General features: G+C 42.3%; 1 protein-coding gene across 3 annotated transcripts in view; it reads right to left on the bottom strand.

The window, feature by feature from the left end:
* The window catches only part of LOC135528573 (sterile alpha motif domain-containing protein 11-like), a 102,462-nt gene that overhangs the window by 75,983 nt on the left and 7,130 nt on the right, over nt 1–19,349 (bottom strand). For all 3 annotated transcript variants that reach the window (XM_064957746.1, XM_064957749.1, XM_064957747.1), the window contains exon 3: nt 5,424–5,599. In XM_064957746.1, the coding sequence (XP_064813818.1) occupies nt 5,424–5,599 (176 nt within the window). The remainder of the gene's footprint in view (nt 1–5,423; nt 5,600–19,349) is intronic.

Raw genomic sequence — 19,349 nt, 5'->3', positions numbered from 1 at the left:
AAAGTCAACTGAGATTTACTCCTGAGGTGCTGACATGTTGCACCCTCGACAACTACTGTGATTATTATTATCATCTAGTTCCTCTCTAGGTTTCTTCCTAGGTTCTGGCCTTCTAGGGAGTTTTTCCTAGCTGCCGTGTTTCTACACGTGCATTGCTTGCTGTTTGAGGTTTTAGGCTGGGTTTCTTTACAGCACTTTGTGACATCAGCTGATGTTAGAAGGGCTTCATAAATACATTTGATTGATTTATGTAGAAGTGGACCATAACACAACAATGTTTTTTAATTGAATCAGGTATTTTTCTGCATCACGATGAGAATGACACAGTATTATTATCACAATGGAAAAAATGTTGCAGGAAATAGCAAAGTGTGATGTAACACAATGCTAGCGAGAATCCTGATGATGTGTCGAGGAGGTAGAGAATAGACACACACACATATATACAGCATCCCATCTTTTTCACCATCCATTGACCAAATCCAATTTGTTAAGACCCATCTACGACTCACTTACTGGGTCTGTGGTCAATGGAAATCAGATTTCCCTGATTGGACATCCCATTATCCCTTTTGCTCAGACCCATTGCATTTGGGTAAAGTAGGGCTGAGATGGATGCCCGGGACAGAGCGGAGCTGTGGCTCCAGCGAGTCCGCTGCCTTTTAAAGGGTAAAAGCCTGACATATTAGTCATAAGTGTTCTTTAAATTCATTATCATCTTAACACATGAGCGCCGCAAGTGTCAGTGGGGAAAGTAATTTAATGAGGTTAGTGGATCCATTTACAACTTTACAGTTGCTGTGCTGTCCTCCATGTCACAACCAGTCTTGAGACAGCACGCACACACGCACACGCACACACACACACACACACACACGTGCACACGCACGCGCACGCGCACACACACGCACACACACACACACACAAATATTTTTCATAAAGAAAAGATCATAGCATTTTAACCATTTTAAATGGATATGTTCGAAACAGGATATTGGGAGATTTTAATGCCCAATTCCTTTGATCATTTGTTACTAACACACACAAAAGTGGAGTATGTCATCAGAGCCTCATCCTCATTTGGGCTCATTTGGTTAATCTTTTGTTCAATCACCTTGGCAAACTTTTCAGATGTAAGTGGTATATTTTCAAAAACATACAAAACATACAAAACTATTAACTGGTAACACGTGTAATCAGGGCTCTAAATTAAAAAATGTTATTGGTAGCACTGGTACGCCCAGCAAGAAAAACGTTTCTCTGAAAATTGTACACTGTCTCTTTAAAAACGTAAGGTTTGTGATGAGGACGTACAAAATATCTGTCAATCATTCATTATTATGATCATTGATCTCCTGAAGAAGCTATCTCTTTTCCTTTCAGCAGTGTGAACAGACAACACAGAGTTACACATGGAGTAAACAATTAACAAGTCAATAACACAGTACAAAAAAGGCGAGTCTATATACATTGTGTGCAAAACGCATGAGGAGGTAGGCGAATAATTACAATTTTGCAGATTAGCACTGGAGTGATAAATGATCAGATGGTCATGTACAGGTAGAGATACTGGTGTGCAAAAGAGCAGAAAAGTAAATAAATAAAAACAGTGTGGGGATGAGGTAGGTGAAAATGGGTGGGTTATTTACCAATAGACTATGTACAGCTGCAGCGATCGGTTAGCTGCTCAGACAGCACATGTTTGAAGTTGGTGAGGGAGATAAAAGTCTCCAACTTCAGGGATTTTTGCAATTCGTTCCAGTCACAGGCAGCAGAGTACTGGAACGAAAGGCGGCCAAATGAGGTGTTGGCTTTAGGGATGATCAGTGAGATACACCTGCTGGAGCGCGTGCTACGGATGGGTGTTGCCATCGTGACCAATGAACTGAGATAAGGCGGAGCTTTACCTAGCATGGATTTGTAGATGACCTGGAGCCAGTGGGTCTGGCGACGAATATGTAGCGAGGGCCAGCCGACTAGAGCATACAAGACGCAGTGGTGGGTGGTATAAGGTGCTTTAGTGACAAAACGGATGGCACTGTGATAAACTGCATCCAGTTTGCTGAGTAGAGTGTTGGAGGCAATTTTGTAGATGACGTCGCCGAAGTCGAGGATCGGTAGGATAGTCAGTTTTACTAGGGTAAGTTTGGCGGCGTGAGTGAAGGAGGCTTTGTTGCGGAATAGAAAGCCGACTCTTGATTTGATTTTCGATTGGAGATGTTTGATATGAGTCTGGAAGGAGAGTTTACAGTCTAGCCAGACACCTAGGTACTTATATTGTCAAGCCCAGCTGATTTGTACGGGTCCAGGTTTTGCAGCTCTTTCAGAACATATATACTGGTAGGTTGTTAGGTAGCAAACCAAAGAGGTAACATGACTTAACAAAGTATAAACAAATCAACACACAAGTAGTTTTAGAACAGCCCACGACATGGTTTATGAATAAAATATGGTCCTGGCGATCCACTATAGGGAGATGGAAATGTTGCGCTGGTAATATGGGTCAGATCTTCTGACCTGGTTGGTCTAGAAGCAAGCCGTTTTCGCTGTAGTAATGGTGCGACCATGATGCTACTGAATCTGCACTCGGAAACAACTGTACAGTGAAGTCTTATCATTACAACAATTACTATCTAGGATATTTTTTTTCTGTTCCCAATACAAAACACCTGCTCCTGGACCAAATTGATTGCACTTTAGACCCCTGCTTGTAATGCCCCCTATCTTATGTTTAGAACCTTTGATTGTGTATTCATTGGAGTTTAACACATATTTCACCCCTCATTCATTCATGCAAGTTTTCCATCAAGTTTAGTCACCAATACATTAGATAATGATAGGCTCACAATTTAGTCATTTTAACTATAATTTAATTCAATAGCAAAAAATACAACATACAAATTTCAAAACTGTTCTTTTTGAAGTGCTAAATAAAAAGAATAGTAGATGGTAAATATTATGTTCCATACCGTATTTGACTAGTAACTTGACATACAATTTTTTTAAATGAATTTTTATCCAATGGCAAGTTATGAGCATGTTGAGAAATATGTCAGTGTTACAGTTTTATTATCCTTATACAGTACAAACGTAGAACAAATCATCAGACATAGGGGTATTGAATAGCAGTTGGTTGCTGTAAAAACATAGCAACCGTGTTGTATACCTTTTATGCCACATAAGATTGGAAAAGATCACATTGTCTACGTGACTTGTCAACTGATACAGTATCGCCTGTCTCTCTGCTCGAAATTCATCAGCTCATAGTATATCAATGAAATTCAGATAATGATTGAAATATATTACTATTCATAAACTGGGTGGTTTGAGCCATGAATGCTGATTGGCTGAAAGCTGTGGTATATTTAAGCAATAAGGCCCGGGGGAGGGGGGTGGTATATGGCCAATATAAAGGCTGTTCTTATGCACTACCCGACACGGAGTGCCTGGATACAGCCCTTAGCCGTGGTATATTGGCCATATATCACAAACCCCCAAAGTGCCTTAATGCTATTATAAACTGGTTACCAACATAATTAGATCATTTAAAAAAAACATGTTTTGCCATACCCGTGGTATTAGGTCTGCTATACTGATTGCTGTCAGCCAATCAGCATTCAGGCCTTGAACCACCCAGTTTTAATAGACCGTATACCACGGGTATAACAAAACATTTATTTTTACATTTATTACAATTACGTTGGTAATCAGTTTATAATAGCAATAAGGCACCTTGGGGGTTTGTGGTATTTGGCCACCTCCATGTTGCTTCGTGCAGAAGAACAGCCCTTAGCCATGGCCACCCCCTCAGGCCTTATTGCTTAAATTACAACCCAGGTATTTCAGTTCTGCGTACACTACACTATAATTTCAAATGGTAGAACATAGAGTGAATCTTTCCACTTTATCCTATTGAAGCACACTGGCTGATGGTTAATTATGATGTAGTATTTACAGCCACATCCATATATGATTTGGTTTTACCTTACAACATAAATTGATGTCAAATGAATACATTTATGAGGTAAAAATATAGAAATGTACAGTGTTCCGCAGTAATCAAACTAATACATATACGTTACCTAGATACTACATCATTTGGGTTCAGTAGTCATCAGTTTGGAGCAGATACTTAGATTGAATATACATCCAAATTGAAAGCTTGAAGTGACTTTGTGAATTTGTTTGTTGTACTCAGTCAATTGAAAATGTGCTTAGAGTTTTGAAACATTAACCATTTTGATTTTCTGTTTAGATTTTGTGCTTAGAGTTGTGAAAATGTACCACATACTTGTGAAAATTGCACCAAAGTGATTGAAAAAACTTTAATGGGATGACCTTGCCACGACCCAAACTTTGGGTGTGTGTGTGTGTTTGTATGTGTGCGTGTGTCTATGAATGCGCGTGTGTACACGCATGCATGTTTCCACATTTCTTACTGGATTATCTCATCACTTTCTACCCGGTCCAGGCATGAGTTGAAATGAGAGGGATGTAGAGCTTTGGAGCCAGGAAGGAAATCCCTGGCACACAGCGATTTCACTAAGGTGAAACTACTCATGACGCCTGTTTAAGGCGACTGTCTGACTGTTATCTGAAGCTTGTAGGTAGGCTACTCAAACCTGAAACACATCGTATGGCAATGGTATTCAGTCTTCTAGCTTTTAGAAGAGATGGCTTGACAGAAGTATTTTTCCCATAATGTACATGGTCCTCTGACAACAGAATCAATGCATTATCATGCTCTCATAAGCAGTGACAGCTCCTACATCAGAGCATGTTTCAGCCTGTTTTCTTCCCTCCTTCAAGCCCTCATTTACCATTCTAATGACAACCTAAATAAACTCACACAACGGCACGGACTGCATGTGTCTGTGTGTGCGCGTGCGTGCATGCATGTAATGTCCACAGATGAGCTGACATTGACTTTGTGGACAGTGGAGTGCTACTCTTGCGAGTTGTGGTATCCATGTAACCCGGCAACTGTTGTCGTGTAAAAGACCACACCGTCTCCATCAGAATGTAGTGCGGGGCCTCGATGTTAGTTATTTTATTGCACTCTTTTCATCCTGCACTTTACATTATTAGTATTTTGGTCCTCGCATAGTTGAATACGCTTAAGACTACTTTAATACTATTATAAAGAATATTCTTCTGTATGGGGCGGGGGGGTAAGCTGTGTTTCAGTGACTCACAGAGTGCAGCGTAGACTGAACAAAGACGATAAGCAAGAAAACATTAATTTCTTACACGTTAGCACATAACTTGTACACTTAATGTAAGCACAGAGCTTCTACACCTCTAAGCCACACAAAGCCAACAACCAGAGACATGTTGGGAATGAGGGTGAATAGATATTGTAGGTGATGATTTATTTGTATTGACCAATATAAATCAGATTAAGAAGTTCTCCCAGGCCTTACCCCTTTCTCATGATACTGTAATGCAGCTCGTCTTCTTGCTTGATGTGGGCATGGTCTCCGCTGGCACGGTCGCTACCCTCACTGTCGTCACTGCTGAAGGCAGAGGCCAGCTCCCTCTTGGGCACGCGGTTGGGGGGCAGGGGGATGGTGCGCTTCTCTGCCAAACGACCGCGGTTCTACAACAAATGGGGAGAAGAAGCACTTAGAAACATGTCTCTCCGTTTGCCAATGGCATTTTAATGCTAACATGCTAATGCTAAGAGCCTGCTAACACAAAATATGTGCTAAATTTGCTAACACTAAGCATGTGCTAAGGATGTGATAATATACTAATAGCTAGCGTTTGAAGCTCTCCTCCACTCTAAACAGCAACCTTTGTGTGCAGTGAACACCCTAATATTCCCAATCAGTCATACATAGAATTCAATGCTGCTGCTGTAACTGAGGCATACATTTATATTAAAATGAGTGATCATTACATGAGATGAATTCATTCTACAGCACATAATTTGTTCTAAACAGCATTTAGCATTATTCAGAGGTGTAGTACTAATATGTAGTATTTAGGAAGTTTTAGCACAAATATGATAGTACTGTTGGCCAGTAATTAAATTGAAATGGGAAACATGACAAGTGTGACCAACGATCCTGGCGATGTGTCTGAGAGAGGAAGCCATTTCTAGTGCTCTAGCCCACTAAAATGTGTTCAACCGACGAAGGCTGGACTCTAGGCTGGATTTCGACCATACAGGAAACCCAGGAAAACATTTATGATCCAAAATGACATGCTGAAGAATAGGCTACATGTCCCGGCTGAGACAAGGCTGATAAATGTAAGACTACTGTTCTATAGCGTTTATAACTATAGATGTGAGTAATTACATAGTACACATTTGAATTTACATTCAACTCCCATACAGACATAATTATCAAATTTACCACAGCAATCATAATAGGGGAATCGACTAAAGAACCATAGTTTACCATTGCCAGAGTTCTGAGTGATGAGGTGGTCAGGGAACGGGAGGACAGGAAATAATTCTGGTTGGTGTATTCAGTGTTTTTTTGCCACAAAGCGCTAACGAGCAGAGCGAAAGGAAAAGAAAGGAGGAGTGTGGCCCTAAGGGGTTCTGCGAGTGAAGCTGGGCGACCTTTAATGTGACCTGAAGAGGAGGCGTTTGGGAAGAGGTCACTGCAGATTAACACGGCTCTATGGAGAGAAAAATCAGGGGATGGAGATAGAGGGAGAGGGGGGATAGAGAGAGGATGAGACAGAGGCAGAGAGGGAGAATAGGAGGAAAGGAGAGAGAGAAACAGAAGAAATTGAGAGAGAGAGAGAGAGAGAGAGAGAGAGAGAGAGAGAGAGAGAGAGAGAGAGAGAGTGAGGGAACTGAATTTGAGTACAAGGAGACACAGCAATGGAGAGAAAAAAGGATGGGGGTGGGGGCAATACAAAACACTCTCGCAGTGCCTACATCTCCGCTCTGCTCTCCCTGACGCCTCTGAGCCCTCCAGCTATCCCTTCCACCACACGCACACCCCCTCCCTCTCTCCCTCCATCCCTCCATCCCATGAGGAGTGGCGGCATGAGTGGCAGGGGGGGGCAGAGGCGCCTAGCCAAGAGGCAAACAGGTGCAGCCCTTCTGGAGGCTCTCAAGTGGCAGACATTAAAACTAGGGGGGGGGGGAGATGAAAACATCCCTCAGGATGAGCAGGGCCACATAGTTCTGCACATTCTTTCTCTTTTTCTGTCTTAACAAAATATGTTTTTTCCTTTCTTCTTTCCACAGGCAGATCTGTGGAGAGCAGTCGCTTTGTATAAGTTATTCTCAACTGTGTGATGACAGTGGAGGAGTTGCTGCTACTTCCACTCTACTCCCTCGGACTTAGCTACTTGGACTAGAAGTATACAGCATGCTCTCTCTCAGTTGCTCTCACACACACACCTTTCATATTTACACACACACCTGCTCTTGAATAATAATTCCCCTGCATGTGAAGATGGTGTTTTACTTAGCAGAAAAGCATTGTGTGCTGGTCTACTGCAATAGTCTGCCCAGGAAGAAGCACAGAGATTGTGGCTTGGTGTGTAGACAACCACCCACATGGCCCTGACATACCCAGGCCGCCAGCCCCCCTACTACCCCCCTCTCCTCCCGGAAACCCCCCTTTCCTTTCTTTAGCACCACTGGCGCAGAACTAGGGGTGGGCTCCCATCGTTTCTGGCAACACTTCCGCAGCACGGACGGCTCTCCAAAACAAAACATGAAACAAAACATACCCCTGGCAGCCCACGTAGGGTAAAAAGAAGAGGTGCACACAATCGTCATTTACACACACACACACACACACACACACACACACACACACACACACACACACACACACACACACACACACACGCGCAAACACATTGAAGGCAACCTTCCTGTGCGGTCAGCCCTCAGTCAGCCATTGAAAAAAGTATCTTATAATCATTCCTCTAAAAGCACCTCCATGAATATCCCCTCCTACACATTCTGTCTGACAGTCAGGGTCCGCCAGCCAGGAAAAAATATCTGTATTTCACATTTACACACAAATAACACACAACACCCACAAACACAGACACAGACACAGACACAGACACAGACACAGACACAGACACACACACACACACACACACACACACACACACACACACACACACACACACACACACACACACACACACACACACACACACACACACACACACACCAGTACAGTCTTAGTCAAGCATGATTCATGCTTCCGTTAAATTAGAATGGTGACTTTAGTCAAGAGAGGCAACCCAAATTTTCAAACCACATGACATTTAGAATCATCATTGATTGCACCAATACCACAAGGTAATTGATTTCTGTAATGTTGCTTTAATGTTTTTGTAATATTGACAAATGTACAACCATTCAATACATATTGGGCTCTTTAACATTGTTTTGTTGACACAACAACTATCTAGGTTACCCCATCAAATGTACATCTCTATCAACTACAACATAATGAAATGACACTTTCACGAATAAAATGAAACTCACAAGATACACATCACTGATAATGACAGCATTTGAGATAACATGTGATGGTAGTATGAGAAGTGGCCATGGACCTGTCCCAAATGGCCCATATTCCCTGTATAGTCCAGAACCCTATGTGCTCTATGGGACACCAGTAACTTCAGTAGCATGGCCTCGACATTCATTAATTAGAGAAGATTTGCTTTCAATCTGCAGAAAAAAAACAGTTGTTGTTGTTCTGTAAAAATCACAGCACTGCATTTAATGCCAAACAATACTGGCAAACCGAAATATTGTATTTTTTACATCAGCTAAGATTATTGAAGAAGCATTATTTTACTAAGCTTGTTCCAGACCTTAAATGAAGCCTCTGTGGAAAAGGATAGTAATGTGTTTTCTTCTCTCTGCCTTATTTCCTGAAAGGTGCAGTACCCTGCCGCTGGCTCAGACACACACACACACACACACACACACACACACACACACACACACACACACACACACACACACACACACACACACACAGCAGTAGCCGCACGTGACATTCCTGCAGCTGCGGCGCTCTCTCTCTCTTGCACGCGCCCCCCCAGCGTTCTCCCTGGGGGACGAATGCCTAATGAGTCACGCGCCTGTCTGCCGTTACCTCTCAGCGTGTGTGTGCGTGTGCATCTGTGCGTATGTGTGCGGAGGCGGCATGGCGGGCCGACTTGGCGCGAACATTAGCGGAGGGGGAGGGGGAGTTGAGACGACAGGGGGAGAGAGGGAGAGAGAGAGAAGGGGGAGGGAAAGGGGCCGTCATTGCCACACTCACATAGGGCCGGTGAGAGAAAAAAAGAGTTTAAAAAACAGTGTGTTCGCGTGCGCTTGAGAAACACTCCACTATCCTTTTTGTTTATGCTGAGCCCCACGATCTCTTACTCACGTTCTCACCCGCTAAGACACTCTGACATTTCTATAAATGAATTCGTCTACAATTCTGTACTTTAGATGTTAGAGGGGGGGATTTCAAATTATGCAACCCTTCCCACCACAAATGAATTAATCGATCAATAAAGAAGCATTTGCATTTTAGTTTCAGATAACAACCTCCTTGTCACCATATTTTACACCTGTACAAAACATTAACATTAGACTGACCAGGTGAATCCAGGTGAACGCTATGATCCCTTATTGATGTCACTTGTTAAATCCACTTCAATCAGTGTAGATGAAGGGGAGGAGCAGGTTAAAGGAGGAATTTTAAGCCTTTAGACAATTGAGACATGGATTGTGTATCTGTGCCATTCAGAGGTTGAATGGGCAAAACAAAAGATGTGCCTTTGAACAGGGTATGGTAGTAGGTGCCAGGCGCACTGGTTTGTTTCAAGATCTGCAACGCTGTTGTGTTTTTCATGCTCAACAGTTTCCCGTGTGTCAAGAATGGTCCACCACCACCCAGCCAACTTGACACAACTGTGGGAAGCATTGCAGTCAACATGAGCCAGCATCCCTGTGGAAAGCTTTTGACACCTTGTAGAGTCATACCTTGACGAATTGAGGCTGTTCTGAGAGCAAAGGGGGGGCAACTCAATATTAGGAAGGTGTCCTTGTACACTCAGGGTATAAATGCAGGCTACATTTTACATTTGAAAAGACCGTGATAAAAGTGTGTCTGTGTGCGCGTGGAGGGGGAATATATAATGGCAAGGCAACACTAAGTTTTTCATTGCCAGGAGATGTGAGAAAAACATTTGAGGGAAGGACAGGCATGCAACCAGGCGCGCCCCTTTCTCCGCCACATCCCTCAAACACACACCGCCCTCTCTGCCCCCACCCCACAAGCTGAGCTGAGCGGGCGGTTGCGGCCCAGTGGAGCAGCACAGGGTGAGGGACAGGAGGGGAGGGGGGGGCAGCGCTGGGAGGTCAGTGGTAGTGCAGCCAGGCGTGCCAGCACCTCTCTTTTTCTCTCTCTCCCTCGCTCTCTCTTTCTCTCCGTGTGTGTTTGGATAGGCCCGCCAAGGAAGCCGCAGGAGAGCTTTATGGACAGGTAATGACTCCGCCATTCTCTCCCCAGACAAAAACAGTGGGAGGGAGGGTAGGAGGGAGAGGCTAACAGTGAGAGGGAGAGAGATGGAAGAAAGTGCAGCAAGGTTGAGTTTTGCAGGATAAAACGAAAAGATGCCACTGAGAAGGCCTCATATCAGCATCAACGTCTGAAAATAATATTTTTGTATACAAACAAATTTACCCAAACCTGTATATTCATGTGTGTTTTTCTTCTAGCATTATATCTTCCATTCAATCACACTACTCTGCCTATTGTGTCATTTGAGAAACACTGAGTTGAGTGAGGAACACACTCCCTCCCTCTCTCTCACACAGACACACATACACACGTGCACACACACGCACACACAGTGTGTAAAGAGGCGACAGAGAAAGAGGATGATATCACTCGACCACTCTGCTATCAGATGAGGTCAGAAGTCTGCACACACAATGGAAGGAGAGAGTAGTTCCATAATTCTCTCTGCTGATAGACAAGCAGTCCACCTTATTTAGCTAACTCCCACAGTCCCACCCCAACAAATGCACAGACATTTGCACACGCAAACATGCACAAACACATCAATACTAAAAGTACAACTTATTGGCAAGGTTACACATAGTGTAACACAATCCCTCCCTCTCTCACACAAACGCACACAGCATAGCCAGTGTGTGTGTGTGTGTGTGTGTGTGTGTGTGTGTGTGTGTGTGTGTGTGTGTGTGTGTGTGTGTGTGTGTGTGTGTGTGTGTGTGTGTGTGTGTGTGTGTGTGTGTGTGTGTGTGCGAGTGTGAGTGTTGTGTATTGTCTGCGTTTGTGTGAGAGAGGGAGGAATTGCATGACAGTATGTGTAACCTTGCCAATAAGTTGTACTTTTAATATTGATTCCTAGCACTGTGGCCACCCAAAGTGCAAGACTCCTAGTAGATAAGTAAATCATTAAAGATTCAGTCATTCTCTAATTTGGCCAATTCACTAAGAACCACACTAGAGTATAGAACCACGCATCGCTTCTGCCCTGAAAACAGATCCTGTGGTTGCCATGGTAGTATAGCCTCAGTGCCATGTGGGACACACACGGACTCACACACACTGCACACAGCAAAAGCACCTACACACACTCACAAAAATACATACACATGCTTGCACACACACACACACACACGCACATACACCCACACATACCAGGGTTTCCATTAGCCGGCAATAGCCGGCTTTTGGCCGATAAAAAAAGATTAAAGGCTGATAAATAAAATTGCCGCTGGCCAATTGCCCGGGAGAAGAAGAAAAAAATCCCATTGCGAAATTATGCTTTTTAGCCAATTCGTTAATGGAAGTACCAGTCGATTAAAATATATTTGGCTGGTCATGATTATTAGTCTATTGGTTAATTAAAACATTTAGTGGAATTAAATTGGCAGATGTTTACAGTATATTCGTTATGTCTCTTATTTATCACATGCGTACAGCTTACAGATACAGAGCCTTTGAGCTGAAAATCTGTTAGACAGTGCAAGACACATCACACCACTTTTCAATGATGTGGAGGTGTGCATTTTGAAAACCTATACTTAATTGTTTAACCTGTTACATCTATGGGGGCGCTATTTCATTATTGGATAAAAAAACGTGCCCGTTTTAAACGCAATATTTTTTCACAAAAAGATACTCGACTATGCATATAATTGACAGCTTTGGAAAGAGAACACTCTGACGTTTCCAAACCTGCAAAGATATTGTCTGTGAGTGCCCCAGAACTGATGCTACAGGCGAAACCAAGATGAAACTTCAAACAGGAAATGAGCAGGATTTTTGAGGCTCTGTTTTTCATTGTCTCCTTATATGGCTGTGAATGCGCAAGGAATGAGCCTGCCCGATCTATCGTTTCCCCAAGGTGTCTGCAGCATTGTGACTATTTGTAGGCATATCATTGGAAGAATGACCATAAGAGACTACATTTGTCAGGTGTCCGCCCGGTGTCCTCCGTCGAAATTGGTGCGTCATCTTCAACTGCACGTCTTTTTCCAAGCGATTCACAGGAGAAAGTAGACATCCACGAACGATATATCAATGAAGAGATATGTGAAAAACACCTTGAGGATTGATTCTAAACAGCGTTTGCCGTGTTTCAGTCGATATTATGGAGTTAATTTGGAAAACAGTTCGCCGTTTTGATGACTGAATTTTCGGGTTTATTTGGTACCCAAACGTGATGTACAAAACAGAGCGATTTCTCCTACACAAAGAATCTTTCAGGAAAAACTGAACATTTGCTATGTAACTGAGAGTCTCCTCATTGAAAACATCCAAAGTTCTTCAAAGGTAAATGATTTTATTTGAATCCTTTTCTGTTTTTTGTGCAAATGTTGCCCGCTAAATGCTACGCTAAATGCTACGCTAGCTATCAATACTCTTACACAAATGCTTGTTTTGCTATGGTTCAAAAGCATATTTTGAAAATCTGAGATGACAGTGTTGTTAAGAAAAGGCTAAGCTTGAGAGCTAGCACATACATTTCATTTCATTTGCGATTTTCATAAATAGTTAACGTTACATTATGCTAATGAGCTTGAGGCTATAACTGGATACAGGTTTTTTTCATAGTCAAACGTGAACAAAATGGAGCGATTTGTCCTACACAAATAAAATAAAAATTAAAACTGAACATTTGCTATCTAACTGAGAGTCTCCTCATTGAAAACGTCTGAAGTTCTTCAAAGGTAAATAACTTTTTTTGAATGATTTTCTTGTTTTTGTGAAAATGTTGCTGGCTGAATTCTAGGCTTATAGCTATGCTAGCTATCAATACTCTTACACAAATGCTTGTTTAGCTATGGTTGAAAAGCATATTTTGAAAATCTGAGATGACAGTGTTGTTAACAAAAGTCTAAGCTTGAGAGCAAATATATTTATTTCATTTCATTTGCGATTTTCATGAATAGTTAACGTTGCGTTATGCTAATGAGCTTGAGGCTATAAATAGGATCCCGGATCCGGGATTGCTCGACGCAAGAAGTTAAAACCTGAACATTTGAATACATATTATGAGGCATGTCTTACCTTGCTTCAAAATAGCCTAGCCAAAATCAGACCATTTATTGTTTATATAAACTTTCTTTCATTGTCCAGTAGCCAAAAGCACAATCCTAGTCACATTTGCAACCCATGCTAGTTGCGGCATATTAGTTGCTGCATATCTCCCGTCTTTAAATATTCCGAACTGACATTTTCATCTCTATCACATGAAACTGATCCCATGTGTTCGGTGCCTTTTTGACAATGGTGTTTTCCGCTAATTTAATTATGGAGCGAACATTTGCGATTAGCGTACTGTCTTGTGTACATTGCTGCGCTTAGAATGTGGAAAAATGATATTTTATCAACATATTAAGCTAAACGTCCTGATCTGTTTCATCAGACTCATTGCTTTTTAACTTTTTTTTAATGTATTCTAAGCCCACTGGTTGTATGAATTTGGAATCTATCGTCCCACAACTCTGTAAGAGTCTGTATAGAATAGGCTATTTCTTTCAATAGAATAGGTCAACTTTTTATACTATGTGGGATAGTGGATTGACATAGGCTTGTGATTTTGCTGTTCGTTAGGCTACTCATGTCTTCAAAGTGCACATCAGAACATGGTAAAAATGACCTCACATAGTTGCATCCTTGACTTGAAAGTTCTGTTAATATGAATGACCATAATCAAAATGTGATTTCTGTCATTCTGAGCACTGTGGGTGGACGGTGCAGGTTACGTACCCAATGCATATGGGTCTGGGAAATTGCTCAAATGTCCGGTAAATGAAAATGCTGCCGGTAAAATGTCCGGCGCCACATTTTCCAAAAGGAAACCCTGACACACACACATACACAGACACACACACTCTAACCCCCTGCGGAGACTGAGCTGTTGAGAGACACAGAGGCGTCAGCCCCCCAGCCCTGCTTATCCCCCTCATCACAGTGGCACTCAGCCAGTAGCAAGTCCCAACAAATAGCCACATCAACTCAGTAACCAGCTCTATGCAATATCTATAGCAATTTACTTATATTGCTACTGTACTGGTAACTTCCCGTTCACTTGTCCATAAGCAAGGCACTAATATAGATTACTCCCTTATAACTACTGACTAGTCCAGATATCAATTGAAAGTCTACTGCTATGGCTTGGCAGAGTCACACTGGGTTACAATGTTAAATATATTGAAATCAACACTTAAATCAAACAGGAAATTTGATTTTGAAAAAGGAACCTATGGTTATTTTAGTTTTTAACCACCCCAAATGACTGGTGGTAAAATAGATTCCTAGGCAGGGATGTATATGTAATAATAGTAAGAGTAATCTCCCACAGTCCCTAACATGGAGATATGTGTGTGTTAGTTTGTGTGTGTACATCTGTGTGCCTGTGTGCATGTGTGTGTGTGTGTTGTTCATTCTCTCTCTCTGTGGTCAGGATGCAGGAGAGGGGAAGCCCCCTGATTGGAGGAGATCTTTACGAGCCGGAGGAGGAGAGTGTAATTTCCTGCCGGCCTCCTCTGGTTCCGCTGGAATAACAGAGCGGAGGAAGCCCGGCTCTCCCGGGAGCACACACACACACACACACACACACACACACAAGCTCACACACACGCTCTCTTACACACACAGTCAGCCTGCCTGGCCGAGTGGCTTAAAGGGACATACACACGCACGATTTACTACCCCTCTCTCACACATCGACCACACACACCGGAGCATGAAGAGTCTACAGAGCAGTTGAACCCAGGAGCCACGAGCAAAACATTGCTTTATTAACATGTTCTATTTTATTTATGTTCATGTCCTAATCATGAATTCAAATCATGTCATACCTCAACACTACAACACACACAATATCATATACAAGCAGACTTATTACTTCATCACTCGATCACTAGTATCCTAACTCAACGTTAAGTCGGTCAGCATTACTGTTACAGGACACCACTGGTGAATGTAATCTAAGGTAGAGGCCTGCAGGTCCAGACAGAGATCATTGCGGAGCGGTCTGCATTTTTCATGCTACGGGCGAGAGCAGGCGCTCAGACAGACAATTTGGGGATGAAAATATTGCTTTGTCCCACAGATGATTTGGAAACGGTCGTCTCCTGCTTTGTACGCGTTAGCCTATCTATTGTATTAAAATCGCATTATTCATACACTTTCATTATTCACTGATTCCAGTTAAGTAGCCTATTACCTCTCCTCTCCTAGTTAGGAATGCGAGGTCAAAGTGCGTCTATAGGCTATTTGTGTGGTCTCAATTAAATGCATGGGCGGAGAAGCACAGCGCAGTTATATTTCCAAGGAAATTAACTAAAATATGATTAGGAAACAGTACTACAGTGTCCATAAATAAATAATATTGTGGGCACTCAACCAACGTGAATTGTGTTGCAATCAAAACATTTGACTGTGACTGGAAAGGAAAGGGCTTAACGCCCGCATACCATGGTGTGCGAACGTTGTGACTTTTCAATAAATATTGATTATCCATTTATTTGTCTCTGCCTGCAAATCGTGCCCAAAACGTAGCTCCAGAGAAAGTGTGTCAGCCCTCATCATTCTGGGTGCTTCAATTTCTGTAGCCATACCACTCCTCTAGTTGGTCGTGCGAGACCAGGTGCACGTGTGATCTCAATTAAAAAGACTAGGCTATAGCCTGCATGGGCGGAGAAGCACGGGGCAGTTATCTATCCAAAGAAATTCACTTCCTAAATATGACTAAGCTATAGTTTACTACATTGCCTAGAAATACATATTGATCAGCCATATTTGTCTGTTTGAAATTCATTCCACTCCTAAAAAGTAGGCTATAAGTAAAATGTAGATCAAGAGAAAGTGCAAGTATCTGCTCTTGCTCCAACTCTGCTCTCTTCAAACTAAGTCTCTGCGGGACTATGTTGGCTGATATACCCCAGTAGGCTAACACCGATAGCCTAATATAATGGGTCATGTGAAAATCTCTGGTAATTTAAACAGATACTTTGGGGTTTTGACCATGAGCATGCTAGCATATTCCCATAGACCTCCAGTCATTGCGCTAATGCTAGTTAGCATTGGCTCACGAAACTACCTCTAACTTCCTTCATACTGGACACAGAGACATAAAAAATAGTATCCAAGAGTTCATTTGACTCTGGAGAAGTAGATAAATTGACTCATTTCCAAAATCCCAAAGTATCTCTTTAACCTATTTCTTAGGTTATTTTGCTCATTTTTATATTTCTTATAAGGCGCTACATTTCTGGGAACACGGCTAACAAGAGAGCTGTGTCAGATATGCCTAAAATAACATTGCGGGACTGTGGATGTGTTCGAGACCAGTTTTTGAGGGAGAGGGTGGGAGTTGGACAGAAAGCCAGTGGTCGGAGTTCTAATCATGACTGCCTCTCTGCGAACGAGTGGAATTGTTACGCTCTCTTTCAGGAATCATAATTCAGGTACAGTATGCTTGTTATATTTGCCTGCTCCCACTGGATTTGTCTTGTTAGCGGCGCATTCATTCACAACTCTGTCCAACAGCAAACTCTGCCCAGAGTAAAGGCCGAGAAATGAAACAAACTTCCTCAGCCTAGACCAACACTGGCAAGTGGCAAGTAGAGAGATATGCCGCTGACAGTGGCCTTGCGAGATGCGTCAGACATAAGGATTTTTTTTTAAACGTACCTCCACTACTGCCGTGTCAACAGGCATCTCCCAAACAAAAACAAAACAGACTCTTGGAGAGTGAGTGTACAACTTGTAAATAGTAGCTGATATTTCAGACAGAAGGCTAGCTATCCAGTTAGCTCAAGGGCTCTGGCTACTGTTAGCCAGCTGGGTAGAAGGATGAAGTTAGAAAGTAGAGTAGTAGTTAAACAGAGCCTGACCTCAGCAGGAATAGTTGACTGAAATGAAGATAGCTATAATCTTAACAAAACATACTATAAATTCTCAGAACAAAATAACTTTGCTTCACAGTGAGTAAGTAGTGAGACAGACAGTGATGAGGAAGGCTGCAATGCAGGAAGCAAAGGAGACACACAGCAAGAGGAAGCTAGCAGAGGGAGAGGTTAGTGGTACAGTGGTTTAAATGGGGTCCCCTGAGAGAATCTGTAATCTTATCAAACACATGTTAGTCACTAGTGTACTTTAGTAGTTTACAACACAGAAAACTGAATTGCAGTGCAGCTCACATGGGATACTAAGAACATGAATATAATTGATAAGATATCATATTTCAATATAAATATAAATGTTTTCAATATTTTGGGAGAGATGACCTGATGTGCATTTTGTGTAGTTTTTAACTATAGAAAAGTACATTCGCCATTCCCTATAGACCTGCATGAAAATGCAATCAAACAATACAGTTCTAATCTTGATCGCCAACTGGTGTTCATAGTTTACCCCATTTTTGTTTTTTACCACTCATGGGTTTCAACCTGTGCCACTTTGTGCAACTTTCTGCTACTTGAATGCCAAACAGGAGGCTATCTACAATGGATTGCCTTCTGTTGTGCCACAGATGACATAAATAAGATGATACGATGTATGTGAGCTACAGGTAGACAGACCAACAACTTGTTTTTCTGGCAGTAATTTCAGGTTTGTTAAAATCACAGCCTTCGTTCGTGACAACAATTCACAGGAACCCGCACTGCTCACCAGGCAGTAGATAGAAAACAAGAAACCATCAGACAAGCAAGCACGTCTGTGGAGAGAAGAGCCTGCCACTTCTGGCTAAGCAAACAACAGGCACGGGCAACAATGAGGTGTGCATACTGCAACAAACAATACCATTACTATAGGCTTTTGTGTCAGGTCTCAGAAGGGAAACTCATGACAAGGTTCTTGAGTCATGTCACTCTATGACTGTACATTTTTCTGTCAGTAAAAATGACATACATATAGAAAATTAAAAGACAATTTGCAGACAACCCTAACAATATATATATTGTGCCTCTGTTTAACTGCAGCAGCATCTACGTATTTAGCCTACAGAGTGAAGCCAACATGCTATAACTTCAGTATACCTAGTATATCCATATCTGAAAATGATATATGTTGAATTCCCCCAAAACTCATCTACTTCTATATTCTCCGAATTTTTTGGGCCAGTGCATCCCATTTGAAATATATTTTCCATGGACCCTATGTGGTGGTGTATATCTGTATTCTTGGCTTTGAAAAGCGTCCCCGGTTTACCTGTATCACTCAAACACCTCCGGCTTATCTAAACCGCCTTTGCCTTGCGTGCTTCGCACACTTTAATCACCAGTAGCCACGCTCAGTAGCTCGCTAAGCTTCTTACGCCCTTCCCTCAAGATTAGCGGTTGGGAACGACGACAGATGCGCTCCGTAGCGATAAAAAAAAAACACACACACACTGCGCACCTGTGTGAACAGATTCACCGCCGGTGAAGAACTCAATCCAAGCTGGCACACTGGCACAGACGCCATGCCTGTGACGCCTTACAGCCTGCATGGCATGATGTCGTTAGTTCAGCCAAACGGGCACCGCAGGGCAAACACAGCCCGGTGCAACAGCTAGGTGAGGGACAGCAGCAAAGGACATTAGAGCCATGACAATTAGATCAATCTAGCAAGGGGAGCCTGGCTAGTCACCCATTCATATTACTTATTAACTTTGTCTATAATTGTCCTATTCATTCTGCGCTTCATGTAGTAATTTGAGCCAGTGTTGATGTCAATATTGTCTTAGCATCTGTGAGGAATGACAGAATGAATTTATATTGAAGTACTTGGTGATAGTTTAACTAAATGCCAGTTGAATAAAAACCTTGTATACACTAAATTTGACTTGAGTTTCTGTATATGACAGGCTGTCGGGAA

Source organism: Oncorhynchus masou, chromosome 33 (genome assembly GCF_036934945.1).
Source record: "Oncorhynchus masou masou isolate Uvic2021 chromosome 33, UVic_Omas_1.1, whole genome shotgun sequence".
Taxonomy (NCBI): domain Eukaryota; kingdom Metazoa; phylum Chordata; class Actinopteri; order Salmoniformes; family Salmonidae; genus Oncorhynchus; species Oncorhynchus masou.
This window is presented reverse-complemented; position numbering and strand designations above follow the sequence as displayed.